Source organism: Gopherus evgoodei, unplaced genomic scaffold, assembly GCF_007399415.2.
Source record: "Gopherus evgoodei ecotype Sinaloan lineage unplaced genomic scaffold, rGopEvg1_v1.p scaffold_167_arrow_ctg1, whole genome shotgun sequence".
NCBI lineage: Eukaryota > Metazoa > Chordata > Testudines > Testudinidae > Gopherus > Gopherus evgoodei.
In genome coordinates, this window is record NW_022059830.1 from 29,703 (window position 1) to 55,869 (window position 26,167).

Sequence of the window (26,167 nt, forward strand, 5' to 3'; positions counted from 1 at the left end):
TAAAATCAATTATCATATCGAATTCACTAGTGGACTCATGGGGTCTCTGTCTCTTCTCCTTTTTTCAAGGTAGGGAGTAAAAATTCTGCCCCTCCCCCCAGCGCAGCCCCGGGGTCGGAAGAGCTTTCTGTCCCCACTACTGACCTAGGGCTGGAAGAGCTGTTAGCCTCCACTATGGCCATGGGGATCAAGATGTCAGCTGCTGCCCTCAGAGGCAGGGCTCTTTTTCTGTAATGAACCCTTGGTTTTAACAAACAAATGGCTTGGATTCCCAGGGGTTCGTTATAGCGAGGATGTACTGTATTTTATAAGTTAGTTGATTTGTTTCTTTGTTCCAGATGTTTTTGGTGGGTGGGGGTTTGGGCGGGTGAGATGTGTTTGGTTATATGGGAGTATCCATTTGAGGTCATTAAGTATTGGGCACTACCAGATCGGGCCCCGAAAGGAGCATGCGTCTGTATTCCCCTGGTTTGTGGTTCGCTAGCAGACACAGGGGCCTCCCTGACTGGACTTAGGTGTCTCTCTGAGCTAATACACACTCCTCTCCCTGGCATCTCCCATCAGCTAACTCATGCGCCTCCCCTCCTAGCATGCTGGATTTCGTGACTCCCATTCTTAAGTGTCTGTCTCTCCTTATCCATCATACAGGAAGCTCGGGTTCCTGATTCAGGCTGTGTGTGACCCTATTGTTGTCCCAGTGATTTTCTACATGCCTAAAAGTTAGGTGTTGCCACACTGCAGGTCACCACGCCTGGGTCTTTTTATATATCCAGGCCTCAGGGGGTATTTAGGCACCTAGAGGGTTATTTGAAAGCAGCTAGGAATCTAACTGCCATTGAAATCAATGGGTTTTGGACATCTAAATGCTCTAGAAAAACCTACCGGGCACCTAACATCTTCAAAAACTGGACCTTAGGTGATGCAGTACAGTGTTCTATACTAGACAATGATAACCTGGTATACAGCTGTGGTTCATTGACTCATGGTCTTCTATATCCACGAGAGATCAGAAATGCCAGGCTGGGAGGGACTGGAAGCCAAGAGGAGTTAGGTGCCTGGATCTTTTAAAATCCCATCTTAAATTCCTGGAAAAGATAATCCTCCCCTTTAAAGAACATGCCCATATCTCTGCTGACTCTCTGGCTGGTGCCAGCCCACCTAATAGAGAAAAGTGAACTCATGTCTTTTGTATGGAATATTATAGAATCACAGAATCATGGAAATGTGGGACTGAAAAGGATCTCGAGAAGCGGAGTCAAGACCTAGTAAACCTAGACCAGCCCTGACAGGTGTTTGTCCAAACTGTTCTTCAAAAAACCTCCAGCGATGGGGATTCCACAACCTCGCTGGCAGCCTATTCCAGAGTTTAACTGTCCTTAGAGTTAGAAAACTTTTCCTAATCTCTAACCTAAATATCCTTTGCTGCAGATTGAGCCCAGTACTTCTTGCCCTATCATCAATGGAGATGCCAATCCACATCTGAGCTTTCCTGGGAATGTGGCATCATCCGGCAAAGTTCTGAGTCATGCATGGACAGGTGGCTTGCCCATGTGAATCCAAAACTTCATGTTGCTGCTGGACTCTGCCTAGGAGAGGAGAAGGGGTTTCCATCCACAAGAGAAATTCTATTTAAGCCCCTGGAAACCCTCCATTCTCTCTTCAGCTGGCTCAAGAGATATCCTTTCCACTCCCATAGGATACCTGAAAGAAACTGGAACAATGGATAGTAACCACAGGGGTGTGAGTAATTGCTGGACCCAGACTAGAAGGAGGCTAATCTGTAAAAGAAGCTTACTGGAACATCTCTGAGGGTGAGATTTCATCTGGAACTACTTTCTTGCTGTATTACGTTCAGACTTGTTTGTTGTGTTTTATTTTGTTTGGTAATTCACTTTGTTGTGTCTCTTATTACTTGGAACCATTTAAATCTTACTTTTTTGTTTTTAATAAAACTTTGACTTATTAATTAACGCAGAGTATGTATTAATACCTGAGGGAAGGGGCAAACAGTTGTGCATGTGTCTCTCAGTGTTATAAAGGGTGAACAATTTATGAGTTTATCCTTTATAAACTTTATACAGGGTAAAATGGATTTATTTGGGATTTGGACCCCATTCGGAGTTGGGTGTCTAAGTGTTGGAGACAGGAACCCTTCTTAAGTTGTTTTCAGTTAAGCCTGCAGCTTTTGGCAGATGTGATTCAGATATGGGTCTGTGTTTGTAGCAGTCAAGCATGTCTGGCTCAAACCAGGCAAGTCACTGAAGTCCCAAGCTGGCAGGGAAAACGGGCTCAGAAGTAGTCCAGGCACAATAGGTGGCAGTTCCCAAGGGGGATTTCGGTGATCCAATCCATCAGATCTGGTATTCTGGGAATGCGTCAGTGGCCAACCTAGTTGAGGGAAGAGCTGGGAAATATTTTGCTATGCCTTTGGCAGATTGTTTAACTCACTGTAATCAGGCACGACTCACCCCTGCTTTGCCTCCTACTGGTCATCCTGGGAATTAGCTCAAATTCCAGCTCGGAGCACCCTCTGCAGGCCGGTGATCTGCCTTTCAGCTACTGGACCCGTGTCCCTCCCTGGACCCCAGTGCCCCTTTTACATTGGGTTCTGCCCCCTGGCAGTAACCCTTTCCTCTTTCTTAGGGGTTTTCCCTCCCTGGGAACACCCCACCTTCTATCCCCACTTTGCCTCAGTGTCTTGGCAACTGCCCAGTCATTAGCTAGCCCCACGCCCTGGAGCCGACTGCAGTATTAGCTTCTCATCATCGGCAAAGGGGGTTGAACCTGCTGCCTTGGCCTACCCCTGGGTTGCACCCTGCAACACCCAGTACCTCTCAGCCTTCTGCTAGGCTGCAGCCTGGGGCTTTCCAGGCAGGAGCTCCCCAGCTCCTCTGTCTTTCCCCAGCCCTGCTCCACGCTAGGTACCTTATTTGGTTCCCTGCAGCCAGGCCCTTCTCTCTTTGAATGCAGAGAGAAACTGTCTGGGCTCCTGGCTTCTCTGCCCTTATATAAGGGCCTGTTGCTCAGTTTGGGGCATGGCCTCAGCTGCTGCCACTTCCCCAATCAGCCCAGCCTAAAAGGCTGCTTCCTCCAGCCCCAGCCCTTATCCAGGGCTGTTTTAACCCCTTCCGGGCCGAAGCAGAGACCCACTCTGCTACACTAAGCTAAAAACATTTCAGCATCTGTCACAAATAGGTTGAAGAAACCATTTCCCAATGACAAGAAACTTTGTCCATTTCTACCAACCTCAGCTGAGAGCAACACACACATGCCATGCATCTTCGGTCTCCAGTGTGCAGAAAAACTAGGAATGGGCATGTCTGAGATGATCCGGGAATAAACCTTCCCCTTCTCTCACTAAAGAATTCTTCCCCTCTTAGGTCTCACTCCCGCTGCTGTTGTGCAGTAGCTTAGTAAACAACATCAGCCTCTGATTAGTGCAGGAATAAGTTATCAGGCCACTTGCACGTATGCAAGGGTCACCATCTAATCTAGGCTGGCACCCGGGGGACTCAACCAGAGACATCTAGGGCCCAAAGCATGAGCTTCTACAGCTTGAGCTGAACAGCCAAGCTGCCTGACAGCCACTGGAACAGCTTCCAATCCTCTAGGTGGGGCACAGAGGGGCCTCATAACACACATTGCTCATGGGCGGGGTTTATACAGCAGCTTTGCACAGCTGCAGGGGTCAAGGGCTTCATCTGAGTTGGAGTCACCTCCTTCAGCCAGGAGGATAGGGCCTCAGACAGTTGTACTAATGCAACACTATAGACCCTACTGGAGTTTATTCTCTGTGTGGTCCCCTCTCCTGTCCCCCATCCATGCACATCTGTAAAGTCACAGAGTCATAGAGTTCTAGGCCAGAAGGAACAACCAGATCATCCGGTCTGACCTGCTGTACTCCAAAACCACCCGCACACCAAACCCAACAACTGAAATTAGAATAAAGTGTCACAGCCCTCAGGAAACTAAACAGTTCTGTGCCACCGGCAGAGAATAGGAGAAATTGAGGGACACCAGTGCCTGAGACCCCCACAATGGAAGGGAAATGATTGAGATACACCTAGAAAATGCTTGCAAGTTGCCCACACCACACGCTGCAGGGGAAAGCAACTCCCCCCCACCAAGTTCCCAGCCAATCTGACTGGGGGGGAAATTCCTTCCTGACTCCAGCATGGTGATCATTAGACCCTGAGCATGTGGGCATCCGAGAGAGAGAGAGAGAGACGGAGAATTGCTCAGTGCCATCTCATAGCCCTGGCACTTCCACCCAATGTCCCAACTCAAGCCAAGGCTGCCCGATGCTTCAGAGATTAAAAAAAAACCTCCCTAAATACACTGGGCCACGGGGAGTAATCCCTTCCTGACATCTGCCAGTGGCCAGATGAAACCGTGAAGCATAAGCATTTGGAAACATAAGACATATGCCGCATGTTAGCCTCAGTGCTGCTGAGCCCTGCCCTCCACCATCACAAGCAGTTCCGTCATACAATCCCACTCAGACCTGTCCAGCTCTCTTCAAACTAATTCAGTCATTCACCCCCAACAATTCCTATTGGGAGGCTGCTCCAAAACCTCACCCCACAGGTGGTTAGAAACCTCCCTTTAATTTCTAGCCAGTCTCTCCATCTCTCACACACCCGAATGTACACGTGAGCCAAACTAACACAGTCTGGCTCCTTGTCCCCCTCCAGTGCTTATGCCACAAATGGTGGTTTATAAGACAATGGGCCCAGTCCCCAGCTGGTGGCAATGGATATACAGCTCCATTGGAGGCAGTAGGTCAGATCCACAGAGGCTGCAAATTGCTTTAGTGCAACCAAAGTCAATGGAATTACACGGATGTGTTGAGGATCTAGCCCAAATGTCTTCTCTCACCTACCCCAGCCTTACTCCAGTCTGAGTCCTTTAGTTCCAATGAAGCCACTCCTGATTTATACACACAAAGAAGCAAGACAAATCCCATCATTGTGTTCAGCAGCCATAAAATGGATACAAGTGGCCAAGCAGTGTAACGGGTATTGTTTTAGCACAGAATAAAAGTCTGATTCCTCTCGTGCACACAGTTTACACCCATTTAACTCCACTACTGGACCATATTTTCTACTGGTGTAAATCACTCCAGTGGCAGTAACATCAGCGGAGTTCATCTGGATTTGCATTGGTGCAACTGATATCAGAATAAGACCTTACTGTGTGCAAGGTGTGGGGTCACGGAAATCACGGACATTAATGAACAAATACTACAGAAGCAAACTTTAATTAGAGAAAGACAGAAAATTAATTCTTAGTGAATTACCTACACCCAGTCAGTCTCTTCAGGACAGCTTTCATCTCCTTGTTCCTCATGCTGTAGATAATTGGATTCATGATTGGTGGCAATACAGAATAGAGAACAGCCACCACAAGATCCAGAGCAGATGGGAAGCTAGAGGTGGGTTTCAGACAGGCAAAGACGCCAGTGCAAACGAACAAGGAGACCACAGTGAGGTGAGGAAGGCAGGTGGAGAGGGCTTTTTTCCGGCCCTGCTTAGAGGGGATTCTGAGCACTGATTTGAAGATCTGAACATACGACACAATGATAAAAACAAAGCAGCCTAAGACTAAACACACACTAAATGCAAGAACCCCAACTTCACTGAGATATGAGTCAGAGCAGGCGAGCTTGAGTAGCTGGGGGATCTCACAAAAGAACTGATGCACCATGTTGCCTCCACAGAAGGTCAATGCAAATGTGTTCCCGGTGTGTAGCACAGAGTAGAGAATCCCACTGATCCAGGCTCCGGCTGCCATTTTGACACAAGCTCTGATGTTCATTATTCTCTCATAGTGCAATGGTTGGCAGATGGCGACATATCGGTCGTATGCCATAATGGTGAGAAGGGAAAAATCCGCTCCCACCAAGAAGAGGAGGAAAAAGACTTGGGTAACACATCCAGCATAGGAAATGGACTTGGTGTTAATGAGGGAATTGGCAATGGATTTGGGGACAGTGACAGAGATGGAGCCAAGGTCTAAGACAGACAGATTAATCAGGAAGAAGTACATGGGGGTGTGAAGGTGGTGGTTGAAGGCTATGGCCATGAAGATAAGAAGATTCCCCATCAGGGCTGCAAGGTAAATCACTAGAAACACCACAAAGTGCAAAATCTGCAGCTCCCGAACTTCAGAAAATCCCAGGAGAAGGAACTCGGTCATGATGGTTCGATTTGACATTTTCTTTCTCAGGACATTGTGTGATGTCTGCGGAGGGAGGGAAAAGAGAAAGGGCCAGCATTAGATCTGTAAAATAACTGTCCTTTTTAAAAACCATCTTAATTTCCTTGAGTCAGACCCTTAGATTGTGAAGACTGATGTAATATGGGAATGAGGATGTGGAAAACAGTCCCACTGACTCCAGTGGAGTTACTCCTGATTTACACCAGGGTGATGGAGAGGAGAAATAGGAACAATTGTTTTTGAGGTATTTGAATACCTCTATCACCCAGAGAGGGGCGAACTCTGGATAACGGTGTATAAATGTTACTATCCTCAGTTTACCAAGGGGAATTGGGGATCTGGCTGGCCAGATTCTGATGTCAGGCACACTGCTGCAAATGTGGGTTAATATCACTGCATGCCATGGAATTACTCCTTTATACTTCTCTAAATGGAAGCAGAATTTTGCATGGAGATGCTAAACCCTGTCACAATTACACAGTGAAATCGAGTCAGGAATACAGACAGTACCCCTGACACGCCAGCCCCTGTCCTAGCCAGGGTTTCATGCCCATTTCAAGAGATAGACGTTCCGGTTCCCCTCCTGCTTCTCTATCCACTCAACTAAACTCACTTCCAAAGCTTGGAAGAGAACCCAGGAGTCCTGACTCCCAGTCTGCCCACTGCTCTAATGCACTAAATAGAAGCTAGGAGTTCTGGCTCTACTCATTGGACTCAACTTCCTCCCAGAGCTGGGAACACAAGTGATGTGTCTCGACTCCCAGTCCCCTCCTCTAACCACTACATCAGACTGCATCTCAGCCTCTGTCCCAGTGATTCTCCACTGCCAACAGGAACTACTGCTGCGAGTGATAATGGAAAGCCATTGGGCCAGCAAACGTGCATAAGAGTGATTCTCCTGCATGGTAGTTGAGGCACTCACCTGGTCACCAGAAAAGCCAAGCTCAAGTCCCTGCTCCAATGACAATTTAATTATTGATACAAAGGGTAACAGCTCCAACAAGAGAGACAGAGATAGTCTCATTGCCAAACAGCTCAGGCACTCTCCTGTAAAGTGAGAATTCAAATCTCTTCTCATCATCAGTCAGAGGGAGGAATTGAACCTGAATCTGTCACAGAACAGCCGAGTGCCCTAACCACTCAGTTTTATGTTATGAGATGTGCTTGTCCCACAGTTCTTATTAGAGACAGATATAGAATCCCCAGTTCTGGCTCCTCTCCTCTCCACCCTGGACTGAACTTCCTCCCAGAGCCACACATAAGACTCAGGAGGCCTGGCTCTCAGTCCCTGCTACTCTTACCGCCTAGACCTCAATCCCTTTCCAGGGCTGGGGATAGAACCCAGGAGTCTTGGCTCCTAGTCCACATCACTCTAACCCACTAGACTCAATTGCCCTTGCAACAATTGAATAGACAGAAGTAACCATAAACACAGAGACAGAAAAAGCACGTGGAACAAACTGAGGCGGGGGGGAGACATGTAACAGCAAACTAACAGCGAGACACAAGTAAGAAAAACCATAGATACTGAGAGTGAGAGAGAAACACAGAACTAAGACAAACTAAGAGATAAATAGAGAAAAACAAACTAACAGAGAGAGAGAGAAGTACAAATAGATAGAGAGCAATAACAACAAGCTAATGTATATAGAGAGAAAAGTAATAACGAGCTGATAGTTTTTGTCACAATTTTTGGACAATTTTAATGTAAACTCCTCAATCCAGTCTAAAAAAAATAAATATGTGCGTCAATTTGATTAATCGCCCCATTCTCCACAGGAGGAAACTGTGGCACAGATATTCTGCCCTCTCTTTCCTAAGGTAACTGCTTTGGTCTGTCTCAGTTTCCCATGCCCTAATTGAGCTAAGATTTTAACTCTGAAAAAAACATCTGTCACTTACGATTTCATCCTGAAAGTGACACTTTGTAACTCCCAAATATATTTCATTGCAACAGCAAACATGTGGCACCTGTCTGTGTGGAATCCTCCCAGTTCGAGATGTCTTTTCTCCTCCAGCTACAGACTGCAATTGGCTACCCTCCTCTCTCTCTCTCTAGCCCCTACACACCCCTGTATTAATCAATCTCTCTATCTAATGCCCTTATCACTGACCTATGAGAGGCCATTCCCCCCTCACACTGAGACTGAGCTGCTGGAAATACACTGAGATCTGTGCTGTCTGCGGATGAGCTGTGTGTCAAAAACGCAGGTGCTGCAGGAAGGTGATTTATCCCTGTCTGTTTTCTAAGGGCTTGTGGGACTCATTGCCTGGAGCCCTCAACAGCCCAGTGGCAAAAGTTCATTTCTCTTGCCCTCTACTTCCCTGAAGAGTTTCCAGAAAATAAATAATCACAATTCCAACGAGGCAGCAGGGTCTAGAGAAAGGTTGTGAAGCAAACACTAGGGATACACAGGTCTGTACTCCAGATATCTGGTATCAATTCCTAGCCCTGCTTCTGACCTTCTGTGTTACATAGGGCAGAGTCATTCCCTTTTCCCTCCCACCCTTTGCCTGTCTTTTCTGCTGTAAGCTCCTTGGGGTGGAGACTGTGTCTTACTTAATATAATGGGCCTCTCCTATCAGGTTCAACTATCAGATAATTAATTAATTAGTCATTATTACAAAGCTAAAGTTCAAGCTGTCCTGAGAGCTGATCCCAACTATTCCTCTGGTTTTTTTCAGTCACCTCACCTCTCCATTACTCAGTTTGTCATCTGTCTAATGGGGTTAATCGTTACTACCTGGAGAATAATTCATAATGAGTAGAGATGCTCAAAATACCTTCCTGTCAAAACAGCTTTTTGAAGAAAAATTGCTTGCCATTGAAAATGATTTTAGTGTGGAAAAAATTCATTTTGGACTCAACTTTCTATTTTTTTTCTTTTGCAGGGGTGAGTTGTTCATGTTTTTGGTTTTAGTTTAATGAAAACCTGAAGATGGATAACATGTTTGTATATTTTTTCAGGTTTATGGGGAAAAGTGTTCAATATCAGAAATCTTTTCTCCAAATTAGAAAATATTTACCATAAAATACCAGTACAATACAAAATACCCCTTTTGTGAGAGTCGATTCATAGACCCTAACTGAGACCAGGGCCCCTGCGTAGACCCGGATGGAGCACTTGCAAGACAGAGGACTCTAAGTAGACAGAGGAAAGCTTTTTGCAGAGCCTGCCAAGTCCCTTACATTCAACCGATGGGCACCGCTCTGTTTGGGTGATTGTCTCTCTGGCTGTAATACGGTAGCTTTTTTTTTGTTTTTTTTCTGGAGGGGCGCTTTGTGTGCTGTTGATATCACAGAGCTGATTCTCTCAGGCAGAATGCAGAGTGATACTGGGATGGGCGAACAGGCCTGGGTTCATTTACCAATTCACGGGTACACCCTTACGGCAGTTAAAAGCAAAAATAGCATAGTTATTTACCATTGTTCACACCAAGGCAAATTAAACAGCAGCAGGTGGCTTTTGGAGGTGACAAGCTGCTACCTTCTCAGTATTGACAATGTCCTGGGGAGAAGTTACATAAAAAATGTGACTCAATTGGCCCAAAATCTTTCACTAACATTTGGGGCTTTGCCAGACGCATTGTGTAAGAAGAAGAGGCTGATGCTGTAAGCTGTAATATATTACTGTTACATAGCTAATATTGGGACCATTGGTCTTGTGCTAGGCCGCAGCCTGGGGCTTTCCAGGCTGGAGTTCCCCAGCCCTGCTCCACTCAGGTACTCTGTCTCTAGCTCCCCATCTCCCTCTACAAGCAGAGGGAGACTAATCCTTCCGGCTTCCCTGACCTTCTTAGAAGGCCCTGTTGCTCAGTTTGGGGCGTGGCCCCAGCTACAGCCACTTCCCCCAATCAGCCAGCATTTTACCTTGCCCAGGCCCAGCCCTCTGCAGGGCTCTTCCAACCCCTTTCAGGCTGGAGCGGGTGGTCACCCTGCTACACATGGACAAACACCAGCTTACATTTTTGGGAGATATCTGTCCAAGGTGATGGCCAGTTATAGTGTACTTGCACTGCCCCTTTATTAGTATTCAAGAGATGCTGCCATCTAATGGACATTTTTGAAACTAGCTGCCCATATTCCACGCTTACAACATGCTTCCATCTAGTGGCCATTTTGCGGTATAACTTTCCCATTATTGTATTGGCTACCGAAATCTTGGTCACTGGTCAGTATTTCTGACACCCCCCTCTCATTTCCTCTACTCTGCTGCCATCTAGGGTTGATTTCCCAGAATGACAGCCTGTTGCTCTCCTTTCCTTTACGGATTTTTCTTGCTATAGCTGACTCTTAACTGTTCTTGACTCTCATGTCACCTGGTAGCCATTATTTAGTATAACTAACAGTCCCTAACTCACTCCATGACATCTGCTACTAGCCACGGTTCATACGCAGCACAAAGGTCCTCTTCTCTTCAGTGCTCTCTGCTCAACACTTATACACCATTATACAGCTTCACCTCCCATCCCTCCACCTCCTCTGTTGGTCATTTGGCAACATAGTGTCTCCTTTCTTGCCCTTCCACTTTGGCTGGTGTCCACTGGGTCAGTGTTGTCTGTTTAAGTGGAAGGACGAGGGACGGAAGTGGCTATAACCATGGTCACATAATGGAGTTTTTAGCTGGGTATCAGGCAGAGTGAATACAAAATTTTAACCATTTTTTTTTATAACCATAAAAAACATCTCCTGATGACGTTTCACAGACCTGACCCTAGGAACAGCCTCAGTTACACTGACAAAACCCACAGCTGGGTCAAAAGAATAGCAGTTCTGGGTCAGATCAATGGTCCATCTAGCCCAGTATCCTGTCTTCCAATAGTAGCCAGTGCCATAGGCTAGGGACACTATCCCTGCCCATTCTGGCTAATAGCCACTGAGGGACCTATCCTCCATTAAACTATCCTTGAGTCTGGGCAGTCCCTGTGCCCCAGCTTGTGAGTCTATCTCTTTGTTTGCCCAACCTCCCCACCTCCAAGAGGCCAGTAAGCCTGGAGCTATTGCTTTGCTGGAGCTGGTCACAGCCAGGCATAGCCAAGACAAGAGCTATGAAGCTGTTCCTGGTGACGAGTCCAGGGCTCACTGCTGGGCCTAGCGGATTGCATCCAGCCTGTGTGAGTGTGATGGAGGTGGTTGCTTTGCGTAGGTGAGAGAGAGAGCTTGGGGCACTGCGCCTGATGTAACACCTGACGCCTGAACCATAGTCAGCAAAGTCCAGCCACACCATGAACCAAAGTCAGGCCATGTATTACAGCAGATACTTAAAAGTTCACTGTCCGATACATGATCTTGGCAAAGGTATTACTAGCGTTGCCAACACACAGGCACTCCTAAGAAGCAACAGACACTGGATATGTGTGTGAACACACTCCAGAAGATTGGTATGATTAGTCAGAACATATTGTTAAAGATCATTAGTATGGTATGAAAAGTATAGGTGGTTGGAATACAGCGCCTCAAAGGATGCAAAATTTTGCTTTTGCTGACATTTCTTCTCTCTAATGATGCAGCAAACAAAGATCACACTGATCCAGCATTTATTGATAAGGGATTCAGAAACTGGCATAGGGCTAACGAATGTTTTAAAAACCATCAACTGTCAAAATCTCATGTGTTGAGCTGTTCTTCATGGTCAAGTTTTAATGAAGGGAAACCTATTGACGTATTGTTGAATGAGTGCAAGCAGGCTAATCTGTCTAAAGAAGAAAAATGGTGACATAACATAAGTGTAGTGGAGCGACTGATTTGACATTGTTCTGTGTTTGGCGAAAGGTTGGAGACCATTCAGGGGTCACAATGAAAAAGCTGACAGTTTTGAGAAAGGTTTATTTCTAAATCTTGTCAATATGCTCCAAAAATAGGATCCAGTAATGGCAAAGCATGTGCAACAATCTCCTCAAAACGCTACCTGAGTAATCGCATTCAACAACAACACAACATTGTGCAATAAAAGACTGTGTCTTCACTAAATGGAAACATGGTCTCAATAATTGCTGATGAAACTACTGACTGTGGACACCATGAACAAATGTCCGTTGCGGTGCGCTATTTTGACAATGAAAAATATAGTCCAGTTGAAAATTTTGGGTCTGTTCAGAGACTATTAACAGTTGATGCTCAGTCTATTTTTGACCAGTTAAATGACGTCCTTGGCATTCTTAAAATTGATTGGTCATCAGTGATGTCTGTCTGTTTTGATGGAGCATCTACTATGTCTTGATGTCCTGCAGGAGTTCAAATGAAATGTAAAGAAAGAAACAGTGAAATACTCTAGGTACATTGCTATGCACATTGTTTGAACCTCGTCCTGGTAGATGCACGCACTTCAAGTAAACAAAACAGGGCTGTCTTTGATTTTTTTGGTGTTATTCAGACTCTTTATGCCTTCATGGAGGGGAGTTCTGTGCAACATGCGGTAATGGAGAAGATTTCACAAGAAGTAGGATCCCAGCTGAAAACTTTGAAGTCACTGTCAAACACAAGATGGGCATGCAGAGCAGAAGCAGTGGCTGCTGTTACACAAAACTACTCCTTCATTTTACAAGCTTTACAAAAGATTATCGAAACAACTCACCTTGCTGATGCTAAAATAAAAGTCAGGGGCCTTATCCATGAACTAAACTCATTCAAGTTCATCTTTGCCCTTCACATGATACACCCTATTCTCCAGATGGTGGTAAAAGTGAGTAAGGCTCTTCAAGCTCCAGAGCTCCAACACTCCCTTCCTGCAATGACAACTTACTTACTGCAATGAGAGGGGTGAAAAGCTTGCATAACTCTTTGGCGGCGATGAGAAGTGGCCCAGAATATTTTCAATCTATTTTCAATGACAGTGTGAAAGGAACGATATATCGATTTCCCAGTTAAGATGCGAAAAACATCCACTCATATTGATGACACGTTTGAGTCCCAGCATCACTTTGATACAAAAGAGGAGCAGGAGAGAATAACTTCATCTTACCCACTCCTAGACTCAGTGATTACCGGCATTGACCAGCGATTTGAAGAGGAGACTTGTAAAATTGTGACTGCAATGGGAAAACTGCTGAGCTTAGACATTGGCAGGGACAATATGAGAATCCTTAAGAAATGTAAAGTGTCTTTGGATGAGTTGGAAGCTGAAGTCAGATTGCTTTGGGGTCATGACGGATCTGTTCCTAAAGGTAGCACAACGAACACCACCAGAGAGTGGCTTTATTGGCTAACGCACGGGGGTGGCAACCTATGCCTCGAGTGCCAAAGATAGCACAAGAGCTGATATTTAATGGCACGCTGCTGCCTTCCAGAGTCCCAGCAGGCAGCAGTACGCCATTAAAACTTCTACTCGGTGGCCCCGCCCGGTCCCCTCTTCTCCGCCCTCCGCTTGGTCCTGCCGGCTCCCCTGCCTCTTCCTGCAGTATGCTGGGTTCCTGCCCCTCCTTCTCCTCCTCTCCGTCCCTCCCTCCCAGCTGGCTGATCAGCTGATGGCCATTGCGAGAGAGGGAGTCGGGGAGGAGCTCCTGGCGGAAGCAGAGAAGAAGCGGGGGAGGGCATTGGTGAAACAGGGGGTGGAATAGGAGCATATCCTCTCCAGCCCCCTGCTCTGAGCACCTCACATCCCAAGCCCACACCCCCAGCCCTCTGCCCTGACCCCCCCACACACACAGCCCTCTGCCCTGAGCCTTGGAGCCCCGCACACCACATACATCTCAGGCTCCTGCCCTAGTCCTCTAACCTGATCCCCCTCACACATACCCAGCCCTCTTCCCTGAGCCCTGCAGCCCCACAAACCCCCTAGGCCCCTGCCATCTGCCCTGACCCCCCCCCACACACACAGCCCTCTGCCCTGAGCCCTGAAACCCCGCACACATCCCAGGCCTCTTCCCTCTACATCTCAGGCTCCCGCCCTGAGCCCTTTACCCCCCCTCACATACGCCTAGTCCTCTAACCTGATCCCCCTCACACACACCCAGCCCTCTTCCCTGAGCCCTGCAGCCCCAAAAACCCCCTAGGCCCCTGCCCTCTGCCCTGACCCCCCCCACACACCCAGCCCTCTGCCCTGACCCCACCCTCACACACATCCAACTCTCTGCCCTGAGCCCTGAAGCCCCGCACACATCCCAGGCCTCTTCCCTCTACCCTGACCCCCTCTCACACACCCCCAGCCCTCTGCTCTGACCCCTCTCACACACCCAGCCCTCTGCCCTGAGCCCTGCACCCTGCACACCCCCCACACCCCTGCTCTGAGCCCTATACCCCCCTCACACACACCCAGTCTTCTGCTTGACTCCTTCAACCCCCACCACGACCCCAGCCCTGATTCTGGCACCCCCACACATACCTAGGCCCCCCATACCCGATGCCCTGACACCTGCAACCCCCTCACATGCACCCCCCACACCCTGAGTCTTGCACCCCGCAAATCCCCACCCCCACCCTGAGCACCAAACGGAAGCTCCTGCACTCCTTCCCCACATTCCCACCTGCACCATGTGTACCAAATGGGAGCTGCCCAGGTAAGCGCTCCACACCTAAACCTCCTGCCCCAACCCTGAGCCCCCTCCCTCATTCTAGTTCCTGGCCAGACCCTTCACCTCAAGCCCCAGCCTTCTCCTTCACCCCTGTGCTCAGCGCATTCCCACCCTCAGCTCAGCCCGCTGCCGGCCTAGGTGAACAGAATCCCAGACCAGCAGCAGGCTGAGCGGGCCGACGGCGTAAGATCAACATTTTAATTTAATTTTAAATGAAGCTTCTTAAACATTTTGAAAACCTTGTTTATTTTAAAATACAACAATCGCTTACTTAGATATATATAGGCTTATAGAGAGAGACTTTCTAAAAAATATTAAAATGTATTACCAACACATGAAACCTTAAATTAAAGTGAATAAATGAAGACTCGTCACACCGCTTCTGAAAGGTTGCCAACCCCTGAGCTAAAGGAATAGGATCAGTCTTCCATGTTCCAGGCCTTTTACAAATCTATTCAGTGCTTTGCAGTCTTACCTGTTACAAGCCGTTCATGTGAAAGAGACTTTTTGAAACTAGAACATCTAAAAAAACAAACTAAGAAGTACAGTGTCCCAACAGCACCTCAACTCCCTCATGATTTTGTACATTGAACAAGAATTGGCTTTGTCAGTTAATTACAATGATGTGATTGGGGAATTTAAGTCCATAACATTTGGTGAGCGACACCTCCTTCTCTAGGACTGGAAGATGAAGAAACCTTAATTTGTTTTTGTCAATTTGGTTTAGCTCATTATCTGGTTAAAGATCATTAAAATTGACTGTAGCTTTGTATACACCTGGTTATCACTACAGCAAAAATTTGGTATTTTGTGTCTCATTTTTTAAGTTTGTGTTTTTTAACTAAAGTTTAGTTGTTAATTTAAAAAAAAATAAGTTTAGGTAAGTTTTAGTTTCTTTAATTTGTTTGATGAATAAAAATAATGTCCTTTATGATTGAATATTCAATAAATGTTCACCTTCAAAAAGAATAAAATAAAAAAAAATTCCCTGGGTGCTCACCTTAAAGAAATGTGCTGCACATGCCTATGGTCAGGAGGCCATACAGAGAGAGAGAGAGATCTCACCACTCTCTGAAGCTTGAATCTCAGGGTTCCCAGGTGATGTTGGCCGTGTGGGGTCCAGAGTGCTGGAGACAGGTAGAGAGACCACAACACAATGTCAGGAAGATGAAGTGCCAATAGAACTGATGCAGAGTTTGGATCCAAGCATCAGGACATTTACTTGGGCGGTGGTAAGGGGTTTTTGTAGGGAAATAACAATGAACACTAGATTTGTTTAAGGGTAAACCGATGATTTAAGGGAGTATAACAAAGTTGTTTGGTCCAGGCTACACAATAAGAACTGATCATTCCTGGCTATGTGCGGTGTTCCTTCGGGGGAGCTCCTAATGCAATTAGGTCGTTTCAGTATTTTGGATATCAATAGAGGATTTATTACTAGAATTGGTCTGATAATTTCTGAGCTGGGTGTATGCAGGCATGGGTTAATTTCCGTCTGGAGCAGAGATTTCCCATCATGCATTGCTTCCCTGCTTTCCTGATCCCAGAGTTCATTGTGGTTCTTGCCTTGGAATCTCTGTTCTCCATTCTGTATATTAATGGAGATGCCTCCCTTTCCCATCTTTGTAGCAAATGAGGCTGAGGAGTTTCCTTAATTATATCATCCTTGTCTGGAGGGGCTTAGGTGTGTCTCCCACTGCCTTTTCATCGCTTTTTGTAAGTCTTTCTTCTGATCAGCTTTGGTTCAAGTAGAGGCTGGGGGATGAGGCCTTCGTGAGTCAGATTGCAGAGCTTCTTGACACTGTGGGATGGAGGCAGGGGCCAGAGTGGCAGGGGGTACCTGCCAGACATGGGTGGTCTCTGGACCTCCAAGCCCCCAACAGTGGTGGAGGCCCCAGAACCAGCTCAACAGCTGCACAATGCATCCACATTGTCACAATATTCTATTGCCTGTGACCCGTCCCTGACTTTTACAAGAAATATCTGACAAAATGAATGATCTGGATGATGGGAGGGATTGCACCCTCAGCAAGTTTGCAGATGACACTAAAGGTATGGCTACACTTGCTGCCGTTCAGGACTGTGAGTTAAATCCGCCTTCGTACAGCTGAGTAGGGAAAGCGCTGCAGTCTGTCCACACTCAGGGCTGGTGCAAGGATAATTCGCGCCCCAGGTGAAACTTCCACCTTGAGCCCCCACCCAGCCACGGCCATCCCTAGTTACTGCGGGGGGGCTGTGTGGGTCCCCAGGCCTCCAATGGGGGGGGGGCTGGCCCCAGGCCTCTGTGGCGGCATTGTGTGGAGCCCCACCCCAGGTGTGCATAGGGGATGGGGGCTGGCCACTTCCTTTGGGAAGTGGAGTGACCCAGCCCTAGCCTGGTCCACAACCCTGGCTCCCAGGCACGCCACTGGCGAGTGCAAGAGGGGCGATTCTCTCCTCCTCCCAAGCCTGGGAGCCAAGGGAATGAAGCAGGCTGGGGTCAGGTCATCCCACTTCCCGCAGGAAGTAGACAGCCCTCTGTCCCGCATGGAGGCCTGGTGCCAAACCTCCCCCCGGCTGCTCCCTCCTTCTGGATCCATCCTTTGGTCTGCCGGAGTGTGCATCCCTGCCCCCCCTCCCTGGAGCACTGCTTTACCGCATTATATCTGAATTCGTGTTATATTGGGTCGCTTTATATCGGGGTAGAGGTGTACCTCCAAAGACCAGGCAGAAAAGTCTGCCTCCAAGTAAGGGTGGAGTGAGGGCAGCTGCAACAGCAGATGTTACTGTACCTGCTCAGTTCGGGTGAGCATGCTCAGTAGGGAATTCTGAGAGGGAGCTTTTTGTGTTGTCACTGGCCATGCTGTGAACCAAAGTCAGGCCATGTATTACAGCAGATGCTTACAAGTTCACTGTCAGATACATGACCTAGGCAAAGGTATTACTAACGTTGCTAACACACAGGCACTCCTAAGAAGCAACAGACACTGGCTATGTGTGTGAACACACTCCAGGAGATTAGCTCAGGCACATCCTGACCTAACACCAGATAAGAGGGTTTGACAGAAGGGATGAATAGGGATGAATAGGGAGGTTTTGCCCGAGATACCTGGAGCAAGGTACAAGAGGAGGTAACAAGCAGATGTCATGAAACACGTGAGGTGGGACGTAAGTTGTTTGTCTCAGTCTATAAATGTCGGAGTACCTCAATTTAACCCTTTGTGTGGCCCAGGGGACAGTAGAAATTCCCGCAGCTGACTGAGCTGCTCCTTGGCACTGAGCACTAGCGTGTTAGTGTATCTGTAACCACAGAACCAGGATGCTAGAACTCTGCCTTGAGAACAAAAAACTGGCTGAGTGCCTTTGTCACCAAACCGTGCCTGTGGTCTTTCTTGCTGGGTAGTACTATCGAGGTCTGCTGAACCATCTGTCTGCCCAGGCCTGGGACAGCATACGGAAAGAGCAGGCAAGCACGCCAACTGACAACAGTTTGCAGAGGGCTATGATGGCAAATAGCACAATTTCAGCGGTGGCAGATTTCCCCTATGCTGCCCCAGGGGTTACTATTTTTATTATCCAAACATTTATTTTGATCAAAAATGGCTTTTTTATGGATATAAAAAATTGGTTAAAAATTGGTCTCCACTCCACCTGGTGCCCAATAAAAAATTCCATGATGGTACCACAGTTATGGCCACCTCCCTCCCTGGTCCTTCCACTTAGATGGACAACAGTGACCTGAGCTCTGGCTGGATTCTTCGTTGTATCCTTAGGGACATAAGAAACGATCTCTAGCAACAAATATGATGATGTCACCCATGGTGTTTTGTTTGTATTAGACAGTCTGAATTTGATTACAAGACTTTATTATCTTACATAGAGAAACAATGAACAGGGGATATACCCAGGGATTTACTTTCAGTGTTAGTGGATTTTGTGCCTTACACAATGTCAGCTCTATGTGGTTTCAGAAGCTGTACACACTCCTCACAGAGGGTGAACATTTAGCCAACACCCTGGAGAAAAATACCATCCTACTGTATGTATCAGTGCTGAACATGAGAGAGTGACAGAGCTGTCAACATCCTCACTTTCCTGGAAGATGTGTTACATGGACACAGCGGGGGACCATAAAGACCATCTCAGTAAGTCCATGCAGATCATCTACTTTTCTTTTTCACATTAGTGCTGAGATTTTCAATGGGAGTTTTCAACTTAATTTTAATGGGGGCTGATTGCTTAAATCACCCAGGCAGCATTGAAAACCTCAGGCTAAGTTATTCTCTAGGAGTCTCCGTATGTTTTGGTGAAAGCCACATATTTACTGACTGCTTTGCACAGAGCTTCCTTGACCTCTCTGTTTCTCAGGCTGTAGATGAGGGGGTTTACCAGGGGAGTCAGGATCGTGTAGCAAAGAGAGACCACTTTGTTCAGGTCTCTCAGGGTATCATGTTTTGGTAGCACGTACACAATCATTATGGATCCATAGAAAATTGTCACCACAATGAGGTGAGAGGAGCAGGTGGAAAAGGCCTTATGTTTCCTGATGGTGAAAGGGATTCTCAGGATGGTGGCGATGATGCACAAGTAGGATGTCAGGGTTAGTAGGAATGGAGGCAGGGTGAATATGGAGGCTAATATGAAAGCCAGCAATATGACCAGGTGGCTGTCAATGCAGGAGAGTTCCATCAGTGGGATGACATCACAATAGAAATGGTCAATTTCATTTGGACCACAGAATATTAACTGTGATAGGAATAAGACAAAGATGGCAGTAGCCAAACAATCATTTAACCATGACCCATCAGCCAACTGGAGGCAAACCCTGCTATTCATAAGAGTTGAATAGTGCAGGGGTTTACATATCGCTAGATATCGATCATAAGACATCGCTGCTAGGAGATAGCATTCTGCACACGCCAGAGAACCAAAGAAATACTGTTGTGTGAAGCAGCCACTGACTCAGATGGTTTTGTCCCCAGTCAGGAGACTGGCCAGCAACGTGGGCAGGATGGTTGAGGTGTAGCAGGTCTCCAGGCAGGACAAGTTGCCCAGGAAGAAATACATGGGGGTGTGAAGGTGCTGGTCAGCCACAATGAACACCATGATGAGGGTGTTCCTAGCCACAGTTGCCATGTAGATCACTTGGAACATCAGGATGAGAAGAATTTGCAGGTCAGGGAGAACCCCGAATCAGAGAATGATGAATTCTGTGACGGCCGTTTGGTTTCCCCAGTCTCTGTCTGCCATGGTTTGAGTCCAGGAACAATAACACACTCTGTGCAATTGAACTGGAAGAATAGTCAAGTTTCATTTTAGTAAAGTTTCAATTACTTCCATAACTATTCGTAGACTCCCCTTCCTGTCCAGATTACAGGCTGAAATTTGAAACCTAAATATAGAGTTCAGAGCAAAGTGCCAGAAGTCTCAATTGAGAACAGAACGTTTGTATCCATGTAGACCAGCCTCTGCCATGATCAGAGCAATTACTACTATAACAGCCCATATCTCTGGTAGCCGAGTACTGATATAATGGATAAGACTGTTTCTTTATCTATCATTATATCCCTTTAGTGACATCTTAGAGCTTAAAAATGATGCTTAAATGCTGTATTTCATTTCTGGCAATGACCAGAATCATTCTATGTCTTAGGAGTCAAAATCAAACAACTAAAATCTTGGACTGAGATTTTTCAATGTGGTCTAGAGTTCTTAGGCACCGACCTTCTGTTAGATTTATTTCCATTAATTCTAACAATATATTCTGGTATATGCAGCATTTCAATGCCCCATAGGTAAAAAAATAATTTTCACCCCGCACAAGAGATCAGTTTATGCCATAAATTATGAAGTGGTGTAAATTCTCCCTTAGTTCCTGTGATGGTGATGTGGGGAGGAAATGACAATCCCTTTTCTGTTTCCCGACATTAGCTATGTAGCAGTAATAAAATACAGCTCTTTGGATGGTGGGTCTTAGGAAGAGGCAGAACCAGGCTGATGTGCAACCCTAACTGGAGAGTGACACTTCTCACTCCATAAAAAATGTGGGATGATAATAGAGGAGCAAGAAAGGCACTAGGGATGCTTTCCCTGAACTCAGAGTCTAGATACAATCTGTCATGTGTGATCCAGGCTAGTAACACTCGATCACCACTCACCACCCCACTGAAAAGTCATGGAAGATGGGAGACATTCCAGAAGACTGGAAAAGGGCAAATATAATGCCCATCTATAAAAATGGAATTACAGACCAGTCAGGTTAACTTCTGTACCCAGCAAGATAATGGAGTAAATAATTAAGCAATGCATTTGCAAACGCCTAGAAGATAATGAGGTGATAAGTAACACTCAGTGTGGATTTTTCAAGAACCAATTGACTCAAACCAACCTGTTAGCTTTCTTTGACAGAGTAACAAGCCTTGTTGATGGGGGGAAGTGGTAGATGTGGTATATCTTGACTTTAGTAAGGCTTTTGATACTGTCTGGCATGACCTTCTCATAAACAAATGAGGGAAATACAACCTAGATGGAGCTACTATAAGGTGGGTGCATAACTGATTGGAAAACTTTTCCCAGAGAGTTTTTATCAGTGGTTCACAGTCATGCTGGATGGGCATAATGAGTGGGCTCCTGCAGCGATCGGTTCTGGGTCTGGGTCTGTTCAATATCTTCATCAATGATTTAGATAATGGCATAGAGAGTATGCTTATGAAGTTTACAGATGATACCAATCTGGGAGGGGTTGCTAGTGCTTTGGAGGATAGGGTTAAAATTCAGAATGATCTGGACAAATGGAAGAAATGGTCAAAAGTAAATCAGATGAAATTCAATAAGGACAAATGCAAAGTATTCCACTAGGAAGGAACAGTCTGTTGAACACATACAAAATGGGAAATGACTGCCTAGGAAAGAGTACTGCAGAAAGGGATCTGGGGGCCATAGTGGATCACAAGCTAAATATGAGTCAGTGTAATATTGTTGCAAAAAAAAGCAAAACTCATTCTGGGATGTATTAGCAAGAGTGTTGTAAGCAAGAAACAAGAATTCCTCTGCTCTACTCTGCACTGATTAGGCCTCAATTGAAGTATTGTATCCAGTTCCAGGAACCATATTTCAGGAAAGATGTGGACAGATTGGAGAAAGTTTAGAGAAGAACAACAAAAATAATTAAAGGTCTAGAAAACATGACTTATGAAGGAAGATTGAAAAAATTGGGTTTGTTTAGTCTGGAGAAGAGAAGACTGAAAGGGGATATAACAGTTTTCAAGTATTTAAAAGGTTGCCACAAAGAGCAGGGAGAAAATTGTTGTCCTTAACCTCTGAGGATGGGACAAGAAGCAATGGTCTTAAATTTCAGCAATTACGGTTTAGGTTCGACATCAGGAAAAACTTCCTAACAGTCAGAGTGGTTAAGCACTAGAATAAATTGCCAAGGGAGGTTATGGAATCTCCATCACTAGAGATTTTTAAGAGCAGATTGGACAAACACCTCTCAGGGATTGTTTAGATTAGCGGTTCTTAACCTTTACTGCAGCCTGCACCCCTTTGGTTCTCAAAATACATTCTCACACCTTTTATGAAAAATCACTGAAGTAGGTCAGTTCTTTAAACCTAGATGAATCATAACTATAGAATGAAAGAGAATTATACATTTATTTTAATTTTGCAGTAAAATTAAGAATACATTAAAAATTACACACTTTTTTTAAGTTTACAAGCTCAGTGACTCTTCTGCTGTTGCTTTTGTTCAATGATGTTCAAGAAACAATTAACTTTTTTTGACATAGCCACATATATCATCACTTGCATTTAGGCAGTTTCTGGCCATTGTTTTTATGTGTAAGAGTGATGAAAGTCGCAAATGGCACAAGGATCTCCAGCTCTGTCTTCGCCAGTTGTGGAAACAGTGCTAGCTGAACACACAAGATATTCTCAGGCTTCATTGTCTCAATAATTTTACTACAATTAGCTTAAAAACTTGAAAATTTTTTTTTTATATAATTACAGTAATCATTAATAAATGTATGATGTTAATAAATAGATATGTTTGATGAAACAAAGTAGTTGTACTTATGTGCCTGTGCTTAATTTGTGTTTTCGATGATTTACCTTCTAAAAAGATCTGGCATTCCCAGAAAGAAAATGTCACACCCCCAGGTGGTGCATGCACCCCAGGTTAAGAATCACTGGTCTAGATAATACTTAGTCCTGCCTTGAGTGCAGGGGACTGGATTACATGACCTCTCGAGGCCCCTTCCAATACTCTGATTCTATGATTGGGGCTCACACTAAGCCGGATCCGCAGCCAGTGTAAATCAAGGTAGCTTCATTTGTGTCAGTGGAGCAGATCCTCAACTGAGGACCTGTCGCAAGACATGGCTCTCACACTCCATCTCTGTGAAATGGTGCTATGAACGCTGACTGGCACTGCGGTGGGAAGGAGAGGCTAAAACTGTTAATGTTCACCTGAAGAAGAGCTCTGTGTAGTTCAAAAGCATCTCTAGTTGACCACCAAAAGTTGGTTCAAGAAAAGATAGTATCAGAGGGTAGCCGTGTTAGTCTGGATCTGTAAAAGCAGCAAAGAATCCTGTGGCACCTTATAGACTAACAGACGTTTTGGAGCATGAGCTTTCGTGGGTGAATACCCACTTCCTCAGATGCATGTAATGGAAATATCCAGGGGCAGGTATATATATGTGCTAGCACACATATATATACCTGCCCCTGGATATTTCCATTACATGCATCTGAGGAAGTGGGTATTCACCCACGAAAGCTCATGCTCCAAAACGTCTGTTAGTCTATAAGGTGCCACAGGATTCTTTGCTGCTTTTACAAGAAAAGATATTACTTCACCCGCCATGTCCCTCTAATATTCACAAATCAAAGTTATGCCCCTGTTTAGAAGGTGGTATAGAAATGCAGTCAGGAAGACAGTGCTCACCTGTAACTACAAGACAACCCAAGCTTGAAGTGATGAGTTCTTGTTTCTCAGGGTTCAGCGGCCAGGACTCAGGATTCTCAGTTCAGATTCTTGATGCTCTTCTTTCTGTATAAACTGGGAGGAGATAGAATGGGAAACTTCTGTTTTCCCTGGCCCTTACTGCAAGAACAAGGGGAACATACAACTAAAATAAAAGGTGGGTGTAGTGGGGCAGCTGCCCCATTCCTGCCCTGGAAGGGTTAAAAGCAGTCCTGGAGAGGGCTGCGCCTGGGTAAAAAGGATTAAGAAGAGCTGGGGAAGCTGAGTGAGTAGCTGACCACAGCTGTGGCCAGCTCAGTCACGGCCAACCTGGCCCTTATAAGAGGGCTGTGGGCCAGAAGCACAACACTCACTCTCTCCAGCTTCTTGAGAGAGAAGGACTTGGCTGCCTGGGAGCTGAGAAGGGCACCCGTGGTGGAGCAGTGCCAGGGAAGGGCAGAGGGAGCTGGGGAACTCCAGCCAGGTAAAACCCCAGGCTGCAGGCCTTGCTAAAAGTGCCAAGGTACTGGGGCTGCAGAGAGGCAGCCCAGAGATAGCCAAAAGCAGCAGGTCCTAACCCCCTTGCTGATGATGAGTGGTTTACAGAATGCAGCCTGCCCCAGTGAGTGGACGCTACACAATGACTGGCAGTAGCCACTGAGGCAAGGTGGGGATAGAGGTTGGGGATTCCCATGGAAGAGGAGACCCAGAGTGTGGGGTCACTGCCAGGGGCCTGCACCCCCAGATAAAGGGGCACCGGAGTCCGAGAGGGACACGGGGGGCTAGCAGCAGGCGAGACACCAGCCTGCAGAGGAGCTCTCGGCTGGAAGAGCTAATTCCCGAGACAACCAGCAGGAGGCACTGTGCCAGTGAGTCACTGCCCCCCTGCCCCAAGTGGGGAACTTAAAATCTATAAAGTGAAATACGTGTTCACCCTAATTGTAATTAAACTGTCGAACTCACTGTGATGCTGGCAGATCAAATGCTAGCTCATGCCAATGTCCCTCTGTTTCAGCAGGACACTAACAGATAGAAAGGTGGAATCAGTCTGGCTCACTTGTGTGTTAATATTAATAAAATGGTACTAGAATTATAAAAAAGGGTTTAATGTTTGGACTCTGTTGAATGCTTGTCAGTTGCTGCCTGCATTGTCTGTTCTATATTGCAATTTAATATTTGACGGGTTGTTCTTACATTTGCCTCTGAAACATATAGTACTGCCTGCCCTCGGAGAGCGATACAGGCCAGGATGGCCCTTGTGTCTGATTTAATCTGCAATTCCTATAATACTACATTCTCCTAGAGCAACACAGAGAAATCCAAATTCCAGTTAGTTCAATAATCTGCTCTTTCGATATTTCAGCCTCTGACAGGCTGTTCCCTGACAAAAAGTTGACCTGGTGCAGATTACTTCATAACACTTTTTGGTGAAGATGGATACAAAGAAATCATTTGAGAGGAGGTTGTCAAACTGTCTATAGGATTTCAGCATTAATTCTAATAGGAGATTAGGACACCCAATTCCTAGGTGGCTTCAAAATCTCAACCATAGCACCTAAATGATGTCTATGTCTTGTTTATTCCCTGGGTTCAGCTGACTCATGGATTTTCTTGCAACCTGCCTGACCCAGATACAGTGAAACAGTTTATTTACTTTTAACTAAAACCATTTATTTTTCAAATTCCCTCAAATCCTCCTAATTTCGTTCTTACACTTTACCCACTTAAAAAGGAACATTAAAATGGATTGTTATCAGCTTCACTTAGTTTTGATTTCCATTATTCTATTCCAGGGCTTCACCTCTCTCTGCAACCAAAGTTGGTCCAGTAAAAGATATCACCTTACCCACCTTGTGTCTCTAATATCCTGGGACCAACATGGTTACAACAACACTGCTAACAATATTCACAAAGCATATTCATGGCCCTATTTAGAAGGTGGTGTAGAAATGCAATCAGGAAGAGGGTGCTCACCTGTAACCACAGGAAAGCTCAAGTTTTGAGGGATGACATCTTATTTCTCAGAGTTTGGTGGCCAGGACTCAGTTTCTTCCACTGAGGTAACTGGGTTTCATCATTCAGTAGAAACTGGATCTGCTCAGCAAAGACACCTGCATTTACCTGAATGGATAAGCAACTGCTGTGATCTGTCTTAGAACATTGATAAACTGGTGCATGTCATCTATGTTTTGAAAATGGGCTTCCCCTTCGATTTAATCAGTGTAAATGCTCTCTCATATTTGTACTCTTTCTGCATGCTTTTCAATATGGTCCCACCTCAACCTTTCTCCCACTTGGTTCATTTTGTGCCTCCAAAGCTTTGTAGCTCACAATGCCCAGCGTGACTTGCAATTATACAACTCTCATTATACATCATTTTTTGTGTAATGATTCTTTGAGGAAAATATTTTAGATCATGGTGTAGAAATGCGGACTCACCAATGCGGCACCTCCTGCTGGTCTCTCAGGGAATTAGCTCTATTACTAGCCAGGAGC

General features: G+C 45.8%; 1 protein-coding gene across 1 annotated transcript; it reads right to left on the bottom strand.

Annotated features, from left to right (window-relative positions):
• Window positions 1-5,295: 5,295 nt before the first annotated feature.
• Window positions 5,296-6,216, bottom strand: LOC115639978 (olfactory receptor 14A16-like). Its single transcript, XM_030542871.1, has one exon. The coding sequence runs from the start codon at window positions 6,214-6,216 to the stop codon at window positions 5,296-5,298; it is 921 nt and encodes a 306-aa protein (XP_030398731.1).
• Window positions 6,217-26,167: the final 19,951 nt, after the last annotated feature.

Excerpts from the sequence above, each read along its gene's own strand:
- LOC115639978 (XM_030542871.1), bottom strand. The coding sequence starts at position 6,216 with ATGTCAAATCGAACCATCATGACCGAGTTCCTTCTCCTGGGATTTTCT.